This window comes from Argentina silus (assembly GCF_951799395.1).
Source record: "Argentina silus genome assembly, chromosome: 3".
NCBI classification, from domain to species: Eukaryota; Metazoa; Chordata; class Actinopteri; order Argentiniformes; family Argentinidae; genus Argentina; species Argentina silus.
This window is the reverse complement of record NC_139657.1, coordinates 14,840,168-14,860,195: the sequence shown is the minus strand read 5'-3', so window position 1 is coordinate 14,860,195 and position 20,028 is coordinate 14,840,168. Positions and strand designations below refer to the sequence as shown.

At 44.5% G+C, this 20,028-nt stretch overlaps 1 protein-coding gene across 3 annotated transcripts in view; it reads left to right on the top strand.

Annotated features, from left to right (window-relative positions):
- Positions 1-20,028, top strand: part of furinb (furin (paired basic amino acid cleaving enzyme) b) — a 57,353-nt gene that overhangs the window by 21,119 nt on the left and 16,206 nt on the right. For all 3 annotated transcript variants that reach the window (XM_083667220.1, XM_083667219.1, XM_083667218.1), the window contains exons 3-6: positions 4,659-4,757; positions 9,483-9,578; positions 12,792-12,920; positions 13,344-13,420. In XM_083667220.1, the coding sequence (XP_083523346.1) occupies positions 4,659-4,757; positions 9,483-9,578; positions 12,792-12,920; positions 13,344-13,420 (401 nt within the window). The remainder of the gene's footprint in view (positions 1-4,658; positions 4,758-9,482; positions 9,579-12,791; positions 12,921-13,343; positions 13,421-20,028) is intronic.

The following is a 20,028-nucleotide window of genomic DNA, read 5'->3' as shown; positions in this document are numbered from 1 at the left end:
TGCAAACTAGTCTTGTTTTGGCGAAACTCCTGTTTTTAATCCAAAATAGGTCACCTGCGTGATTTGTGTAGATCTGATATAAAAATTGTTGAGCACCTGTCTGTCTGAGCATTTAATCGACTTATCAAAACAAAGCTATATTTCCTTTACCGGATGTCCGCTTTGACATTCCCCCCGCCATTTACTCTACGATGTGTCAGACAGTGTGCCCTGAAAGTGAAAGTGTGAAAACGTGTCACGCATCGTGCTGTGAGGGAACCTCAGGATTAAAAGGTGCAGCCTGTGACTCGAGACCATAGAAGATCAAGCAGGTGTGCTGCATGCATCGTTCAATTAGCTGATGTTTGCTAGTTTGTGAATGATACTGTAATCATAGTTGAAGGCACCATATGCAGGATTGCGCCCTCTATTCACTGCAATGGGAATTGCAATGACGATTCAGAATAGTGTCTCCTCCTCTCTCCCTCTCTCCCTTCCCTTGCTCAATGCAAACTGTGTGGTTGAAATGCAGTCGGTATTTAGTTTGGGAATGTTCACGGAAACATGAACACGGAAATGAACCAGCCAGCGGAGACACTCACATTTCACATAAAATGGTGTTTTACCAGCAGCTGTGCATTCATACTGTGATAGAAAAGCCTGTCACGGATACCCTAGCTGTTTCTGTCACCGAGGGAGAGGGTGCACACTCTGTTGCGTGACTGGCTATACACAGTACAAACTTCTCTCTAAACCAAAAACAAATCCCCTCATTCCCCAAACAAAACTCAGACAAGGCTGTAATGCTAAACAGGACATTTACTAGGAAAAATCCTAAGAATACATGTTAGAAACATTCTTGCACACAAAGCTTGAGTTGCTTCAGCTCGGCTTCCAGCACTAACAAATGCCTGCTTGCAGCTCAGGCAGTAGGTAACCAATGAGCAAGTTGCAGGTTACATGCCCACAGCAAGTGGTAGACGCCCAGAAACATCCGGAACATTTTGGAAAAGCAAATTCAGGCAGAAGGGCAGGGTCTTGTCAGGAGAACGCACTGTCACAGACTGCCAATGCATCATAAGTAATAATTCAGCATGTTATTGTGTGACATTTTCAAATGGAAAAAGCTACATATAGCAAACATTCTTGATTACATTTTGGTCAGGTTATAACTGGGTGAGCGACTTACAAAGTAAAATAACCTTCTAACTGAATATTCCATTAATAAATTGTTAAATAAACGTGACCTATAAAAAAACTAAAGATAAATGTATCAAGTCAACCGAATACAGGCTGGTGTGGTTTAAATGCATACGTTTACAGCTGCTGCAGTAACTTCAGCAGCAACATTACAACATGAAGCAATAACAGACAAAATAAGTTCCTATTTCAGGAGCAATGTGGTGTAAACCAGCATTGCATTCTGTAAAATACAACATAACATGTTTTAGACAGAACATTAGGCTCCAGTAATGGTGCTAAGAGGACACGGCAGGGTGAGAGTTCACCTCCTCCACTTCTCTGCATAATTTGGGTGCATGAGGCCCCTGATTATTCTTCATCCCTTTTTGGCGAATACGTTTATTCTAATATGCAGTACTGAATAAATTAATTGATAATGAATCTCCTCCAATCTCAGCCCTATGTCCTAGCCCAGCACCAGCCCGCCAAGCCCTCAATTGTGATTGTATGCCCTGAACTCTCTGGGTTTGACCCTGCCAGGGAAAGAGCTTGACATCTGTTAGTCTCACCAGTGTGTGCGTGTGCGTGTGTGTGCACGTGTGTCTGGTGAGGGACAGAGGAATGGAATGTACCCTTTACAGTTTTGTGATGTGTAGGATACAGTATACTTTGTTAAAAACCTTGATTTTGGCAACACTTCTGCTTAAATTGTTTTACCCCACACTCATTAATGATTTCCATCCCCTCGTAAGTGTGCTGTATTTGACATTCTTATGAGAGTATGGCTTTTTATTAAGGTATAATACAGTAGAACTTTTCTCCATGTTCCTATGGAAGTGCACCAGAACACTGCATTTAGAAGTTGAAATGTAAAAACAATGAATCACCCGGGGGTGGATGCCCCCATACCACCATACAAGGTTGGTTTACAAGGTTGGTTTACAAGGTTGTTTTTTTTTCCTGCAATGTTATTCCCTATTCTTTTCCACCCCTCACAAGTTTGCACCCCTGGAGCTACATATCGAATATGGTATGTTGAACGGACATAATGTGTGTTACTGTACATACTGTAAAAACAACACACCACCATTTTTTAAATTCTATTTGTACATCAAATGAGTCAGTAAAAGTTTTTTTTTTTTTTTTTTTAAACAATGAGAAAGTATTTCAACTTGCGGTCAAATGTGGGGCATGCCAGAGTGAGGGTCACTTCACTTCTCATCGCCCACTCTCTGCTGGGTCGCTCTGCTGTGCTGCGAGGGCCAAAACCACCCGCCCGCGTTTTCATGGTTAGGTTTTTTTTTTTGCAATGAACTTGTTTGCCAGGGAATGCGGGATGCATCTTGAAACAATGTACTATAAAGGTTTCGATGGACAATGCTGAGGGCATAACAGTTTTTTCATAAGGTGCCAGATACAAACATGCTCGCACACACACATACAAAGAGTGAGGGTCACTAGCTCTCCCATGCTGCGAGGGTGGAAATCTCCTGTCGTTTTTTTCATGGGTTTTTTCATCGTTCCGTTTTTTGCGGAGATGTGGAGATTAGAAGTTGTTATTTTTTTCCTTTGCCCAGGAAAGGCTCCATGATTTTCATCACCATATTCTCAGACACATCTTTCCCCAGGCCGTACTTTAACTGTAAGGTACTGAGGGCAGTAACAGTTTCTTTCATAAACCCTCCAGACACACACACACACACACACACACACACACACACACAAGGGGAAGCAAATTGTTTGTGTTTGGGGGGGAAAAACATAACCGTTGCTACCGTCTCCGTCTAGGACCCCAATGGTCCTACTGACTGATTCCCTCACATAACCATACATGTATTTGTTTACCAATGCAGTAGTGTGTGCATGTGTATGGGTGTTTTATGTGTGTTTATCAAGCGTGAAGTCATGTTTCTAAGGGTGGTGTCTGTCTGTGTGTGTGTGTGTGTGTGTGTGTGTGTGTGTGTGTGTGTGTGTGTCTCATACAAGTGCTCAGTGAGGGATGTAACTATCACTATTTCTCTGACGCCAACACTGAGCAAAGTGGCAGTATGAGCAACAATGCAGAGTGCACTCAATTATCATCTCTGACACACACACACCTCTGAACGCACATCTGAGCATGACTCACACACTCACACGTGTGCATCAACGTGCTATCACGTTCCCATTTGGATGGATGCTTCGTGCATGTTGGGACACATTCATGGACACACACACACACACACACACTCACTCACTCACTCGCACATACACTCACCTAAAGACTGTATAACATCTCCAGCAAGCAAAGGTATCCTACAGAAAGCCCAGTATAATACTGATGTCTTTCTGCTCAGTGTCTTGGTTGTAGCCCAGGACTTAGCAAACTGATAGCCTGTAAGTAAGCACATTATCACAAACAGATATCTGACCAGGCCTATAACCCTGAAACTAACACCGTAGTAGTGTGGGGCTGGACCGTCTCTCCCTGCTCAGAAGCAGTACTGCATTTCCTTCATGTCCACATTCACAGGCACACGGACAGTGTAGCCTATACGAACACACACAAGCCTTTAAATACGCTGTAGCTGGATCAGTGCGTTCAGAGGCAGTGCTGTGCTTCATCTCAGTCATCTCCAGCAGCCCTGTCTGATTGCACATAGCAGCAGCCTGCAGAATCCCTGCAGTCCCAAGAGAACCTCCATCCTGCTGCGTCTGCTGTTCTCTTCCCTCGCACACATCTATTCTGCCCAGCCGGCCTGTCACAGCCCGCCTGCTCTCCCTCTCTCCTCTTCTCCTCTTCCCTCGCTCCACTGGGCCTGTGAAGGTGAGCTAGTTCCCAGCGGCACTACTGTACAGATTGGACCACTTCCCTTTTCAAATGGATGCCGCTCTCCTGTGAATATGTAGAGTTTGGAAAGGGGGGGGATATTTCTCAACCTCCTCCTCCTCTTGTCTCTCCGAGTTTCTTTCGCTATCTTTTATTGAGGACCATACAGCCAGGTGCCAGTAGTGCCAGACAGGCACTGTAGACAAGGTAGAGATGGTACTGCACTCTGAAGTCGACTATGCAGAGGAAAGGTGTTAGTGTATCCATCTCTCCTCCTCATGCCCTTAAAAGCTCTTTTACGAGTACTGGTGTGTAATACGGGGTGACAGGCGTATGAGGGATGTGTCACTGTGGCTTTGTAAGTGCGGCTTGTTCTCTAATGGATGTGTCTAATTATTTGTGATGAATGTGTCCGTCCCCAGTCGCGTGTAATTGATGTCTTCGTCTGTGTAGGTGTGTGATGTATATACAGCGCGTGTCTCTGACAGTGTCTTTCTCCACGGGATGGAAGATGTATGAGTGTGTCTTTGTGCGTCCGCAAGTATTGTAATAGATGTCTGTCACTCTGTCGGCACCGCTGTTTTAATGGATGTGTCTGTCTCTCTTGCTCTGCGAAGTGTGTGCGCGTGTGTGTGTGTGTTATGTCTGTGACGTCTTTTTCTCTTTGTGTGTGTGTCTCACTCTGTAGGTGTTTGGTGATTACTATCACTTCAGGCATCGAGCGGTGGTGAAGAGGTCTCTGTCAGGCCACAGAGGAACTCACATCCGACTGCAGAAGGAACCACAGGTAATATATTCTGCACTTTTACACAACTTTGGGCGCTTAAACATCCAAGACAATTTCAACATAGAGAGTTTCTCGTCATTTGGAGAATTCGGTGCAAACATGGCGATTTGGCTTTGCACACCTCTATCCATATGTCCCATTGACCTAACATCAGGTTTTTTCGAGTTATAAATATGTTAACATTCTCCCAAACAACAGCTGGAACTGTCTTTGTGTTTGCATTCTCTTTTTTTGTGACAAGCCTTGTAGAAGCATTGTTTGAATCTACATGTTAATGACAGCGGAATCATGACATCCCCCCATCTGTTACACAAGCATGCTCTTTCCCTGAAAATCTGCTTCACTTAGCCAGCTGGTTATTACTGAGCACTTAGCTCAGCCAGCTAACTCATCTTTACCCTAAACTAATTATGTGCAGTTCGTGTCTAGTTATACGGTGTATATTTATAATACTGAATTGATATGCCACTGGGTTCCAGGCTGGTACAGGCTGGCTTGTTTTGTCTGGACAGGGATGGAGGTAGATGACCTTGGCGGTAGGGTGAGCACAAGGGACACAGTTAAAAAGTGAAGACAGGCGTGAACCATCTGTAGCTCGCACTCCCTGCCAAGATTAGGGGCTGGGTTATAGCTCTCTCTGCCCTGGTCCAGCTGTCTGCTGAGGATGGGGTCATGCACGCACGCACGCACGCACGCACACACACACACACACACACACACACACACACACACACACGCATACACACACACACACACACACACACACACACACTGCATCCACCAGTACAGGAGGAACCTGGGGCTGCTCAGGTTTGACCAGGCCTCAGGCCTCTGGACCCTCGGCAATAAGAGAAGCTTTTAGGATCACTGCAGCAACAATAAGATGGAGAGATCAGATGCAGGATCCAGATCGTGGGTGACAGAGGCAGTCTTAATATCTCTGGTGGGATATTGATTTATTGATATTGGACGTACAGTAAACATGGAATGCAATTCAGGATAGCCTAGGGCAGTATAGTCCCAGAGACAATGTAATCCAATGCAGAGTTCACACTCAAGTTGGCTATCCTTTTTATCACAGACAGGTAGTGAAGAACAAGGTCACGGTGAGGGACCCGGCTTTACAGCAAGCTAGAGAGTGGCAGGGGGAGCAGTCAGGAACAACCAACAGCATGTCTCCATGCTGCCAGTATTACCATGGAGGGAGAAACAGAGTTATGTACTGTAAAACTAAGAATCTCTCATTCCAAAAGTCTTAAACCATACCATACCTGAGGAGCTTGACATAGCCTAGCTAAACTTGAGTGCTCACACTGCTGTCTTATGCACTGGGTCATGGCCAGTGTGTGGCCCTTCAACCCTGATGCCTGACCTCTCAGCTTATGTGGTCAGCCCTGGCCTGGTAAACACACTGAGGAACCCCCCCAGGCACCTGTGACCAGATCACAGGAAAGCAAGATGAAGGCTGAGGCCGAAACCAGCTTGTCTCCAGGGCAGATTCACTCCAGCAGCCTGAGGCAAGACATGGCCATGGGGCACACACACGGCTTGGCATGTGAGGAACCAGAGCGGTGGAGCTGCCAATTGAGGCAGTGTGTGTGCGTGTCGCGCAATATCACCAGCATAAAGAAATGTGATGCTCTCCATCTCAGGCTACCAATATTATAGGGCAAATTTGGTTATATTTATGCTAAATCCCAGATAGTCGGGTGACTAGGGGCTCTGAACATGTTACGTTTGGAGCTTGCCCCTTGAGAAACATAAGTGGCCCAAGATGATAAATGCATTGACCTTCTCCTACAACTGCACAAACCACGAGACAACTGGCTACGTCCCCTTCTATCTTATGTTCCGTAGACTCCCCCGTCTGAGAGTGGAATGTCATGTTCAAGTCAGCCCTGAGAGACGAGTGTGGCTCCTACGTGTCAGAAATAAGGCAAGACCATGGAGTCCATGGAGACCGCCTAGAGGTACCCCATTAGGGAGCGGTCACATTGGAAACAGCAGTTCAACAAAAAGATCAGGCGCTTTCCTGTTTCAGTAGGTGACCTTGTTCTCCTGGCCAACAAGTCGCAGAGAAGGAAAAAGAAGCTTGCTGACAGATGAAGAGGGGGAGAGATATAAAGTCTGGAAGGATCCAAAGCTCGCAGTGTACTGCATCAGGAAGATAGGAGCTGAGGAGGAAAAGACAGTCCATCGAAACCTTATTATGCTCACCAACTTCCTGCCCCTGGATACTACCAGTAGATGTGGAGTCTAGGACCAGGGACTGCAGACTATTGACATGGCAGTGTCAGACATGGATGATGGGAGAAGCGAAGATTTTTATGGAGGGAGGAATTCAAGAGGAGGAAAGAGGTCAATATAATCAGCCCCTCCCAGATGGAGAGGAGGCAAACCCCAGAGATGGAGAAAGAGAAAACAGAGACTCACTTAATGCAAACTCAAATGAGCCCAGCCCTGATGGTAGAGAAAATGACCCAGAGCTAGTGTAACAGAGCCTGTTATTGCACAAATAGGGCCCCAACCATACCTAGAACCCCAGGCAGAAGACAGTGTTATTCGCATCAGAGCTGGTAGAGTAGTCAAAGCTGTAAATAGCTGTAGATGGGTTCATGTGTGGCCTAAATATTGGTACAGGTGGTGGCAACCCTATGGTATAGGTTCCCTCCTTAGACAAACCTGTTCCTCAGGTTGAGGTTGTCTGATGACACATGCAATGTGCCTTTTTACCAAGCTGTTTTAAACAGTCTTATACCAAGCTGTTTTTAGTTAGTGGCAGCTTGTATCCCCCATGAGTGCCTACTGTGATTTTACTGCTTTCTGAGAGGAATTCCTAATTTGTATTCTATTTGGTAGCATTTCAGGTGTTTGTGTATGTATTCTAGTTGACATGACATGGACCTTGTTTGTGTAGAATGTTTATATTGATCGCAGACTATGATAAGAGTCGAGGTTAAGTTGCTAGCTTGAGAGCTTCGTAGAGCTAGCATCTTACTGTACTGGCTGTACCAGCTCCTGTACTAGGTTGCATGTTGATGTATGAAATACTGTTACTAGATCATTTAGTGTTTGAATATATTACTGAGTTCGGGCTTGTACCCCCCAGAACCTTAAGGGCTTGTTGGGTAGCAATAAATAGCAACCCCTTTGACTATCATCACTGGAGTTCTTGTATGTGCATCGAGGGAACCAGTGCAGCCAGTCAAACAACAACAAAGTGGACAGTAAAGACAGTAAAGACAGTATTCTATTAAGCTGTGCCGGGTTGACATACTGTTTCTTCCACGGTTGTTACATGTATACATCATATTGGGACATTCTATTATGATCATCGTTAGTTACTACAATATACTGTATGACAACGTTTGGTAGACTATTATTACATCGACTGCCAAGGTCTAGTTATATACCAACATTACACCTGAATGCGTGTCTTTGCTAAACCTGGCATAATATTTACAAGTGTTCTATACAGTAAACTGGCAAGAACATAACAGCAGTGAAAACAATGGCAGCATTTGGATTATGGAAATTAGTGCATGTTAAGATTTAGCAAGCTCCTCTCTCTTTAATCCAGCCGTGTCTCTCATATTACTTCTATTGTCTTCTATCTTCAGCCCTGCCTCGCTAATGCTAACGCAATGCTTATCACCGTCCATTTTGAATAATCTCACAGTGAAAAGATGACATTGGCAGCTGCATAAGCCTCACCATTAAATCAAGGACTGGCTGTTTGTCTTCTCCTCTCCTCACTTTGTGAGGGAAAGAATCGATTTGTTTTCTGGTGTTTTCTTTTATTTGGTTTTAACAAACCACAGTGTTATTTATTGCGTACTTAGGGGGGAAATTTGCTGCTTTTTTCTCTTGCTTTCTTTCTTCTCTTTCTCTCTCTCTCTCTCTCTCCCCTTCCCTTTCGCTCTCTCTACTTCCCTCTCTGTGGAGTTTGTCAGTAGCTGTCACCCGGTGCAGAGTGTCTCCAGGCGTGGAGGCGTTATGGTTTATGTATCTCTTCTCTCCATAAGCCAGGGAGATGGAGATCAGGATTGGAGGACAGACGCTCTGTCTACCAGCGCGATGGTAACCGTACTGCATTAGAAGACAAGGCCAGAATGAAAAGTGCCTCTCTTCTCCGAGACAGGAAACCCCTCAGGATGAGGATGCTAAGATGGACAGATAGTTTACAACTAAAGTGGATTATAGAAGGTTTTGTCAGAGTGGTTTGTGCCCTGACTTTCTGAAACAGTTTTGTTTTTAAATTTTTTGGGGTTTATCTTGTTTTTTGTTTGTTGGGTGTTTGTGTACGTCCAGACTGCTAGGAAACACTTTTCAGTCTCTTAATTTTCCTTCCATCTTTCAGTCAGTGTTCTGGCTGGCTGAGTTAGACGCTGCTGACCGTCCCCCCGTGTCTAGCGGAAGGTTCCAGCACATTAGCCTAGCCTACAGCTCTGACACACACCGTCTCAGGAATGAGATAAATCACATTAGTCTTGTACTTCGATGTTACCGATTTAGCTAACACAGCTGGGCCTCTCGGTCTGCAGTCTGTAGCACATAACCATGCACAGAGCGTTGGTGTGAACATGAAAGCCTACATGTATGTGGGAGGGAGGGAGCATAACTATTTTCATTGTCACTTCATTACCAGCGCTAATTAATGTGTTTGTGTTTGTGTGTGTGTGTGTGTTTGTGCGTGCGTGCGTGCGTGCGTGACTTCCTCTCCAGGTTCGGTGGGCAGAGCAGCAGGTGGCGAGAAGGAGGAAGAAGAGGGACATCTACACCGAGCCTTCAGACCCCAAATTCTTCCAGCAATGGTACCTGGTGAGCAGAGTTTTACTTACTGACTTAGGCCTCATCGCCTCAGGTGGAACATAAGACCTCCACAAGGTCCCTCCATTTCTTTCTGTCTTGGGCTATTTTTTTGGCCTTGAGTCACTTTTTGTCTTTCACTTTTTTGACTGTGAAAATGTTTCAGATATAATCTTTAACATCCCCTTATCCAGCTAAACCAGAGCAGTACTCAAAGCTAAATTCAGGTTAAGTATTTCATAGAAAGCCATGTGCAATGCCTTTAAAACCTGCAAGATAAAAGCTAATTGAATTGCTGTCTGGAATGTTACCATAGGGACAAATTAGAAATGTGCTTAGGCTGTAGCTATACTGTACACATCACTCATGTTTACCACAATTGCAACTCCCAAAGCAATTTGTGTCATTTCTTAGAACATTTCAATGTTAAACATGGTGTGTTTTCCACAATTTCCCGTAGTTAGCTTGACAATTAGCTGGAACACTGGAGTGTGCTGCTTGACTGTATTTATCATCTGCGTCTCGTTCATCAAGGTGGATGTCACAAAGTTTTCTCTCCAGTCTGTTTACCTAAGTATTCTGCACAAGATCCCATTGATGAGATGACACCTGTAGGAGTTTGCATTGAAAACGACAACAAGACAATGTCTGTCTCTCCTCTCCTTTCCTCTCAGAGGCTCAGGGATGCTTTGATTTCTCCTAATCTTCCCCCTGTCTTTTTGTCTGCATGCACTAAGCATGCGGTGCTGGAAATGGATTAATAACAGCACTGACTGTCCCAGACATAAATCACCTGTGAATGGGAGCTGTATACCCCCTCTGTCATTCAGCATTAGGCCGCTAATCGGCTGAGGGCTTAAACCTTTTCTGCTGTTTGAGTTATTCCTCATTCTCTCTCTCTCTGAAGCCAAACAGCGATGGCTTGTTTGTAATGAGGTTTGCTTGTGATGAATACAGATGTTCAGCGGTGATATCACACACAGCTTATGCAAAGCTTTGTTTGTCCAGTCATTATTTGATCAGTGAATAGGATCACACATAGGTACTGTCGTTGTCAACTGCCAGAGTTTGTAGAGTGAATTTATTGAGGCAAGGATTGAATGCTGTCTAGGCTTAGGCTGTGTGAATTATGTGTTATAAGAGCAAGAGCTAAATGCCATCCTCTGTTAAGTCTCTGTTAAGTCATAGTTATTCTGCACAGTGTGTACTGTATAGGAATGGTGCCTATGTTGGAATTAAGCTCCTCCGTCAACGGCCCAGGGGCTGCTTTGTGATGGACCAGCAGTAGGTCTGCCCTGATGGGCGGGAAGATCTGCAGCAAGTGGGGGGTGAGTGGAGGGGGTGGACCGGAGCCCTGGAGTGCAGCACTTTTCCAGTCCCTCTGTCACAAACTGTGTCTCTCCTTCTTTTCACTCTCTCCCTTTCCCAATTTCTGCCTCTCTCTCATTTGGGCTCCAATTTGCTCCAGATGAAACAGTGGCGGGCAGTACTAAAACCATGTGCAAAGACCATTTTGATCATTTGGTGTCACCGCAAAGTGACGTCTGCTCCAACCAACACAAACGTAGCATCAATATAATATATAGATCAGTGGGCTTGTCAAGGGGAGTTGGCAAATTCAAACACCTACAGTATGACATTCCGCGGTCAAAAATTACCAATAGATGAAAATATTATTATTATTGTTATTTGATCAGTAATATCTCAATACTATGTGAGAATATGCTATTATATTCTAAGAATATACTAATAGACTATAGACTATGGATAGGCCTATTTGTGTCAGTGTATGTTGTTGTTGTTGTCTTTTATCTTGTCGTATTTTTTATGAGCTGATGCTGCTCAACAAATTGCCTCCCTGAGGACATTAAAGTTTTCTGAATCTGAGTCTGAATACTGAATGGTGTAGATTCCCTAAAACACTGAATGACCAATGTTGCATACATCGATCGCCTCCTCTCTCTCTGTGCCAATTACTAATGAAATCATGGAACCGTGCATGTCTTTGATAGGGTATAAAATCAAATAACTTATTACATTGTATACTGTAGATTATATGAAAATATGCATACCTACTTCATAGAAGTAGGAGAGCCTTTATGCACAAACTAAAAAGATGGTTGTTAGAATTATCCTGAATTCCTCCTATTCAATCCATGGTAATATTGGGGGGAAAAATATAAGCTAGCATACAGTATGCCTTTGGAAGTCCACCCCCACACTGCATAATCGCTGGAACTGTGCGCATCGCTGTCTTACCAGGTTCAAACACTGTGCTTTAGGCTTGTTAAGTGTTTAGGTTATGATGTCATAGACACTTCAGTTGGTTACATTCAGTGCCTACAACTGATACTGTAGTATGGTCATTTTATTTGTCAAAAATTATTATCCATTCCAATATTCGCAGTGAAATCCTGATTGGCGAGGACAATGAGCATCTTAATGTCATATTCAATTATCCTCACCCACTCATTGTCAGAGACCTGCCTTCTGCCTCTAAGCTAATTGAAACTTTGCTGAAAGAAATTAGCAATCAGACGCCTTAGTGTTGTACAGCGCTCTTTAGTGGAAGCAAATTGGAGTCCTTTGTCTGTCTCTGCCACTGCCTCTCTCTCTTTCTCTTTCTCTCCCTCTCTCTCTCTCTCTCTCCCCCTCTCTCTATATTTCCCCTCTCTGTCCCTCTCCCTCCTGGTTAGATAGGAGCTCTGTTTGTGACCCCCCCCCCCCTGTGAGTGAGGTGAATCGGCTCACCAAGATCACTCACTTTTTCATACGTTCCAGCTGCTGTGACAGGGAAATGACTGTGCACTCCCTGAGCTCGGGGGGTTAGTCCTGCTAAAGAGGCTTCCCAGAGACACCGTCTCTAAGCATGGAGGGAAGAGTTATTAACTCCAAATATCCACAGCCCCCCAAGTGCTACATTAGCAGGGGTTCTCATCTTTCATCTGCACTGCTACTGTGGCTTCTTTTGATGTGTATTTTTGTGGATGCTTACATTTGTGAAACGGTCCCTCTTAATTTTTTTGTATAATTGTAACTGTATAATTTCCCTTTGCGTGCGTCAGATGACAGTCTCACAGATTTATAGTCTCACAGATTTCCTGGAGCGTTCCACTTTTATAGAGCTTCTCTATTATTGTTGTCTTTTGAGCACTAGACACAGTGTGTCATAAAGTGTGTCATAAGGATGGCTTCATGAAAGTGTGGTGTGTTTGTCTTCTCCAGTCCAGCCCCACCCATCAGGACCTGAATGCCAAAGAGGCGTGGGCGCAGGGCTACACCGGGAAGGGTGTGGTGGTCACCATCCTAGACGACGGCATTGAGAAAGACCACCCTGACCTCACCAGCAACTATGTGAGTACTTGGACATGGAGGAGGACTGTGGGAGTGAATAGTCAGTAGAAGTGGCTCCACCTCCTCAGTTTCACTTTCTGCTGTCTGAAAACAGCCTACCAGGAATTTGTGTTCACCTTTCTGGTTATTTAATGTCAGGGCAGATGGAGGAAAGGAGACAAGGAGACAAAACCACTACAGACTATTGAGATGCACCACGAGGGAGTGGTCTGTGGCCATATCCCAATAATATTAATATCCTCAACTACTTATCATTATGGCTAATAATCAGAAAAGGCCATATAGGTTGAAAGCCAAATGGCATTGCTTAGCTAGGGTAGTGCCCTTTGTGGGGGAAAAATCCAAATGAAAAGGAAAGGAGGAATTTAGGAGTATTGAGAGAGAGCTGGGGTCCTTAAGCTCCATTTCCCTCTCTGTTTCCAGGACCCTGAGGCCAGCTATGATGTCAACGATGGAGACTCGGACCCCCAACCACGCTACACCCAGCGCAATGAGAACAGGTATTGTATGACCCAGTGATAACACAAGTGCACACTTTAGGAAAAAGCTAGAGAATTGGGACGCAGAATCAGTCATGGCCCTGAAGCAACTCCTCCCTTCTATGTCTATGTCCTTCATAATTTCCAGACCAGATACTTTAGACAACTAATACCTTTGCCACACTGTCATATTTGTGGTGTGAAATGGATGAAAAACCTCCAGCAAGTCCGGCAGTCCTTAAAAGACCAGCCTATGAGGATATGCTAAATCTTCTGGTTGCTGTATTTTTCAAAAAACAATTAGACCAATTGGAGCACCAGTGCAGTGATGCAGTCTCAGATCAGGCAGGCTGCAGTTGAGGCATTAAGGAGCCCCATCCCCCATCAACCCAGAGCCACTTTGGCAAATTGTTTGTTTTTAGTGCCGTAGTTGTTTACTTGCTCTGGCTGGTTCAAGCTCCTCTCTTCCCTAGCGTTTGGTGATTGAATTGATCCAAATTTAACAGGGGGAGAAGCAAAGCCTCAACCAGGGGTGAGTCCTAAACCTATCTCTCTACCCCACTCCCTTTAACCCTCCTCACCCACTACCCCAGTCCTCTGCCTCAGCTCAATCCCCCCAGGATCAGATGAGACGCCGCATCCCGCACAGCAGGATTTGCCTCAAATCTCCCATTTTTCTGGGAAGACTGCCACCAAATCTTTTTGTTGTTGTTTCTTTTTTCTTTCTTTCTTTTTTTCTCATTTATTCTGTTTCAAAGCTTAACAGGGTCTTTCAGTAGGTCAAGGGAAGAGGGGGAAATGATAAATCACTGTCTTTCATAACATTGTGGAGCATATTGGATAGAAATAAAATCTCTGTTGCAGCAACACCATGGTTTAAACTTCAACAGTCTCCGTTCTTTTTAAGCTGCCTCTACTGAACACATGTTGAGATTTTCTCTCCTTTCTCCACTGGAATAAAACAATGGGGTTTGCATCACCAAGAGCTTTGACAACACAGTTCCCCGTTTGACAGTTTGCCTGTTCCCCGTCCTTGCCTGGAGCTGTTGCAGGAAGCCCTGTCATAGCCCAACCCCAGCCAACTACCCTTGTCTGTTTGAAGCAGACACCACTCAGTCCTGCTGATGGAACTGAGCTACAGTGTGGCGAGGATTACTCCAGTTCAGCTGCTCCTAAACCCCTCTGCAGTTGCACAGAACATCAAGATGACACACACACACACACACACACACACACACATACAGTACAAACCCACATACATAGTACATAGTGTATACACACCCTTTCGCTGGTGCTGTCAAGGCGGTTATCCTGGATGGAATCAATTTATGGCCATGAAATGAGAAGCAAGTGTGTCTCAGTCAATAGCGCTGAGCTGTGGGTGTTTGGAGTGACCTGTGGAGAATGATACCAGATGACTTCAGTAATTCCCCATAGAGCAGTGTGGTGCCGGGGAGACAGTGAGTAATGCTCACCGGGTCTCAAGATTATATGAATATATTCATAGAAGGAGAAAAAGAACAGTAGACTAGGAAAGGCACGTCCCTCGCAAAGGCCGCCTCATTTGTATTGGTGACACGCAAGACTGGGTTTTGAATTCGCATCCATTTAGAGTTTGTTTTCCGGGGAGATGCTTTGTACTGTGAGTTGGCAGGAGTTGGCAGATATTGTTGGAGAGGTTTCAAGCTCGGCTGGAGAGAGGTTTCACCCAAGCAGGTAATTCTTTTGTGCTTCATCATCAGAATGTTTGTCCTGTTTCAGAGCTTGTCCTCCACTACAATGCTGTCAATACTGTGTCTGTAGAGGGTGAGAAGGGCCAGAGAGGTGGTAGCAGTGTTGATAGGGCTGCTGTCCACACATTTTAGTATATTTTCCAACCTCCAGGCAATCATTCTCTCTTTTCCCCCCTAGGGATTGTCAAACTGTGCATTCTAGGCTGTTTAGTTCTCCAGATGAGACACGACTGTGTCTAGACACAACTTCAAGACTTTTTTCTTCCGCATGGATGAGGATAGTTATGAAGTGAAGCAAAAGAAAGAGATATCCCCCAAAACATTTTCTCTTTCTCCCATGTAATCCAGCAGAATGTCTGACCAGATATAAAGCAGCCATCCTCCTCCCTCCAGCCCAGCCTCTCTCATTGTTTACTCTCTCTGTCTGAGACAGTCTGTTTATTTCCCAGACGGCTGAAATGCTGGAGATGAATCGACAGACGTTGGGAGGTGATGTTGGCACTTGGCTGTGACTTCACCCAGACCTTATTTCTCTCCCTCTCTGTCTGTGTTTGTGCCATTAATACGCTTAATGCCCAAAGAGGGCCAAGTGATTGAAGGCTGCTGCAATCCAGTCAGCTCAATAAGGACCCAGCCAGAGTGATTGAGGCCAGCAGCCTCAGCCAAACCCTGAACTGCATGACATTACTGATCTCCTGTAGTCCATCAGTGCTAGCCAGCGTATGTGTTAGAGAGACTGATAAATGGGATGTTTAAGCAGGTGTGTCAGTAGTAGTCCCCCTTAAGTGAGACACTGTTGATGTAACTAATTTGTTTGTTAGGTTGGCATGATTGGCCCAAAGCCTTTTAAAACCCCCTTGAGTGCTCCTTCAACCTCAGTTCAATCACACCTCATATTGTGTGTTGTAGTTGGTTGGTTGCCAAGATTCTATCTCATAATCCCAGTCAAATCACCTGATGAGTTCATTTCCTGTTTCATGTGGAGACCAGAAGCCTGTTGGGTGTTGTGTGTAGGTGGGCGGCAGGCAGCAGCTGACCCTTCTTTCCAAGGCTTTCTAGAGCCTCCTCCTGATTGGACGGGTTCTGGAGAAACCTCCACAGTCCAGAGTAACCATTTGAGCAGCCCTGCCTCAGGGCTCAGCTAAGCCGAGCGGAAAATAACCTAATCCTTTTAGCAGCCCCTGGATCCAGCCCCATTCACTCTCTCAGCACAGATAGCAACCAGCACCGCTAAAGCAAGGGACGGATCCTACAACTCAGCCAAACATGGCTTAGGCATCAGTCACACTCTATAATACACAAGCCAAAACCATTGGAAAAAATCATCAAATCTGATTGCTTTAACCCAATGTTGTCAGACTACCATGTATTGTATACCCTACAGTAGGGTCATTTTTACACTATCAGGCATTTTCCGTCCTGTCCCGTCCATGTCATCTTTCCTATAGGCAATAGACGAATGTGTGGGCTCATGTGTGTGCTTATAGCGTTTGTAGCCCTTAGTGCTTTTTTTACAGTATAGCCTATTATTTGAAAGCAGTCCAAGGACAGTATTATTTGAAAGCAGTCCAAGGACAGTATTATTTGAAAGCAGTCAATGTCTGCTTTTGTGAACCAAAGCCTGTGAGCTCCGAAAGTAGGAGCATTAAAAAGATCATCCTGCATGCAAAGAACAGGTCTCTATCCCCCTCCATCCCAAGTCAAAATCTGACCTGCGGTTATGCACCGTGGTCATGATCAAACGAAAGTCGGTATAAGCTGAGCTCATGTTTGTAGGCTACATTGTAGCCTAGTGCTTCTTTAATTTGTGTGGATTCATGAATTTACTTTATCCTTGATCAACTCAAAAGTTGCTGGTTATGTGTATAAAAGCTCATGTTTGTAGACTATATGAGTGATTCTTTGATTTGTGTGGATGTGTGAATTTACCTTGTTTTATCTAGTAGCATTGTTCGCTGAATTTGAGCCCACACATTTGAGGGTTAGTTTAGGAGTTGAGGTGAAAGGGACCGACCCCACACACACACACACACTCGACCACTCCAATCAGCCCAAAACTGCAGGAGATTATTCGTAGCATTCTCTTCTTGCATAGAGCATTATATAATAGATATCTGAGCATGTTTCTGACTTCTCTCTTTTATGTGATATATCGGTATATCGGAATATCTCAGGAGAGACAGAACAATAGCCAAAATGGCTACATTGTTAGACACCATTCTCAAGAATAAGACAATGCAATAAATAAGCTGGAAGAGGTTGTATTTCCCTGGAGCTGAGAGAGATAAAAACCTAACTATCATACTATGTCCTTCCCCTATGTCCTTTGATAACATAAAGGGGACACAGTGACTCTGTGGATGGAGGTTGTGTTCAATTCAACTGCCTTGTTATCTGACATAGCCTGCTCTTCTGGGTCTCTACAGCTATCTAACCTACAGTACAGACTAGACTCAGACTCAGGAGTGGAGGCTGCCTGCCAATGGTAGCATCACCTCATAATTGGCCCTGTCACACATTTCGCACCTAACAGGTTGACTTGAAAAGCCCTCTTCCTTCACTGTTTACTTCAGTCTTATAGATGGCAATTGTTCTGTTAACCCCATTCCCTAGAAGTATGGCCAAATGTACCATTCTGAAAGTGTTATTTTGAGGCCACACACCAACTTTGACTTGACAGTCTGCTCCATGTCCACTCCTGTATGATCTCATTGACTAATCATTCTCTCCTCTTACACTTTCTGCAACACAATGAGTCATTCGATAGAGTGCTTCTGAAATCATTTCATGTGATGTGTCTTGACAGGTTAAGATGTCGCCTTGTAGCAAATCAACCATGCGCATTGGCCTTTCTTGGCCACTCTACCCACATTAGGCTGTCCATTTGATCTGAAATGAGTCCAGTCCAATCACACCCTGTAATCATGCAGCTGTTTGTTTGTCTATGCGTCTGGAAATGGCCACTTGGTGGATGGCTCCCCTCCAATGTCTGAGGTTTAATCATGTTAAAGTGCCTCCGATGCCCCAAGGCCAGTGCCTTTCTGCCCATCATGGCTGAAGAGTGAGAACCTCCCTGGTACACATCTGGTGCCAAAGTTCCACTGTGCCAAGATATTTGTGGGCTCAAAAGATGATTTTGAGATCCGATTGATGAAACAATGATCTTGCCGCAAGCCAGGAATGCTTTTGGATACGTGGGCCAGGCCAATTGCCTCCTGGCCACAATGCTGCCTGCCTGGGGTTGGGCCAGTATGGACAGTTTGACTGTAGCAGGCTTTATATCCTCCATATCCTGAAGGAGATTAAAAGGATGTAGTGCAGTGAGCGTTAGATTTCCCCTCTCTTTAAAAGTCAATCTGACCCTCTTATTAAATACAGTGTATATTATTATATACCTGTGACACAGGGTTTATGTCTTCACCCAGGATAAATTGTGGTGTAATGGGTTATATGTTTGGCCAGCAGCCAGGGGGCTAAAGTGTGTGTGTGTGTGTGTGTGTGTGTGTCTGTCTGTCTGTCTGTCTGTCTGTCTGTCTGTCTGTGTGTGTGTGTGTGTGTGTGTGTGCGAGCGCACATGTGTGCGCACGTGCAGGCATGCGATTGTGTGTGTGTGAAAAGGGGGGTCAGGGTGTGTGTCTGTGTGTGTGCACGCACGGGTGGGTGGGTGGGTGTACTTTGGCATGTATATGAGTTGACTTTACCTTACCGTTGTATCCAAGACTTTGAGAGATGTTTCGAAAGCAACAGAGTTTGCACCTCTTAGTTCAGTTACATCCCTTAATTGCTTTGATTTAACTTTAATTGATTCAGGGTTTATGGTTGATGTATTAATGTACATGCTACCATGTGCTATGCAAGGCACCTTGGGTAAGGGCATAGCTGTCAGTGAAAAATGTTCATCGTCGTGGCAGTGTCTGGCACTGCTAATGTATAAATTACTCAAAACCAATGCCTGTACCCGACAGCCTAGGTCAAGAGATAAATGACATGTTGGGAACCATCATTTAACATCAGTGCCTTTTTCTAGTATTCACGGCTACAGTGCCTTCGGAAAGTATTCAGATCCCTTCACTTTTTCCACATTTTGTTGTGTTATAAACTCAATTTAAAATGGATTAAATTAAAATAATTTAATCTACACACAATACCCCAGAATGACAAAGCGAAAACAGGTTTTTAGAAATTTCAGGCAAATTCTTTTTCATCCATTTTAAATGTGATTGGGTCTGAATACTTTCCGACTGTCACTTGTTCTGCAGTCATGCAAAACCTTTGCCTGTTTATAGAAATCAGACTGCCCACCAACTGGGGAAATAGCAATAATCTTCTCCACTGAAAGAGGTTTAAAAGTGACATTATCGCAAGTAGCAGGTGGATAATATATTACAGAGCCAAGTCTAATCAGGCTCCCAGCTGGAGATACGGTCCTACTACAACCCTCTGAAACGACTTTGTCCTCTGACTCAACATCAAGGTGGTGGCGAGACCAAAACAAGGAAGTATGTAATTACTGGTTCTTCCAAAACAATAATTGGGTTATAATTAGCTGCTGTTTCGTATTACGTTTGCACAGCACGTCCTAGGGAAGGGAATGAAAGTGCGCAGCTCTTCATCAGATATCTGCACTGTAATCAGGACCGATGTAATGACCTATGGTAAATGCCAGGGCCTGCTCTGTTCCCTCCGATCGCATTCTGATCACACCTGCACCCGCATTTTCTCCAATAGGCCGTGGGTACAGAACAAAGCTATTTCATTAACGATAATGTTCTCTTTATTCAGCTGACTGACTGTTTCCCACAGCGACTTAAGACTTAATGTTTTAGTTTGTTTTTTATCATCATCATTAATGGAGTGAGGTAGGTAATTATTAAAGCTGTGTGTGTCTGTCTGTCT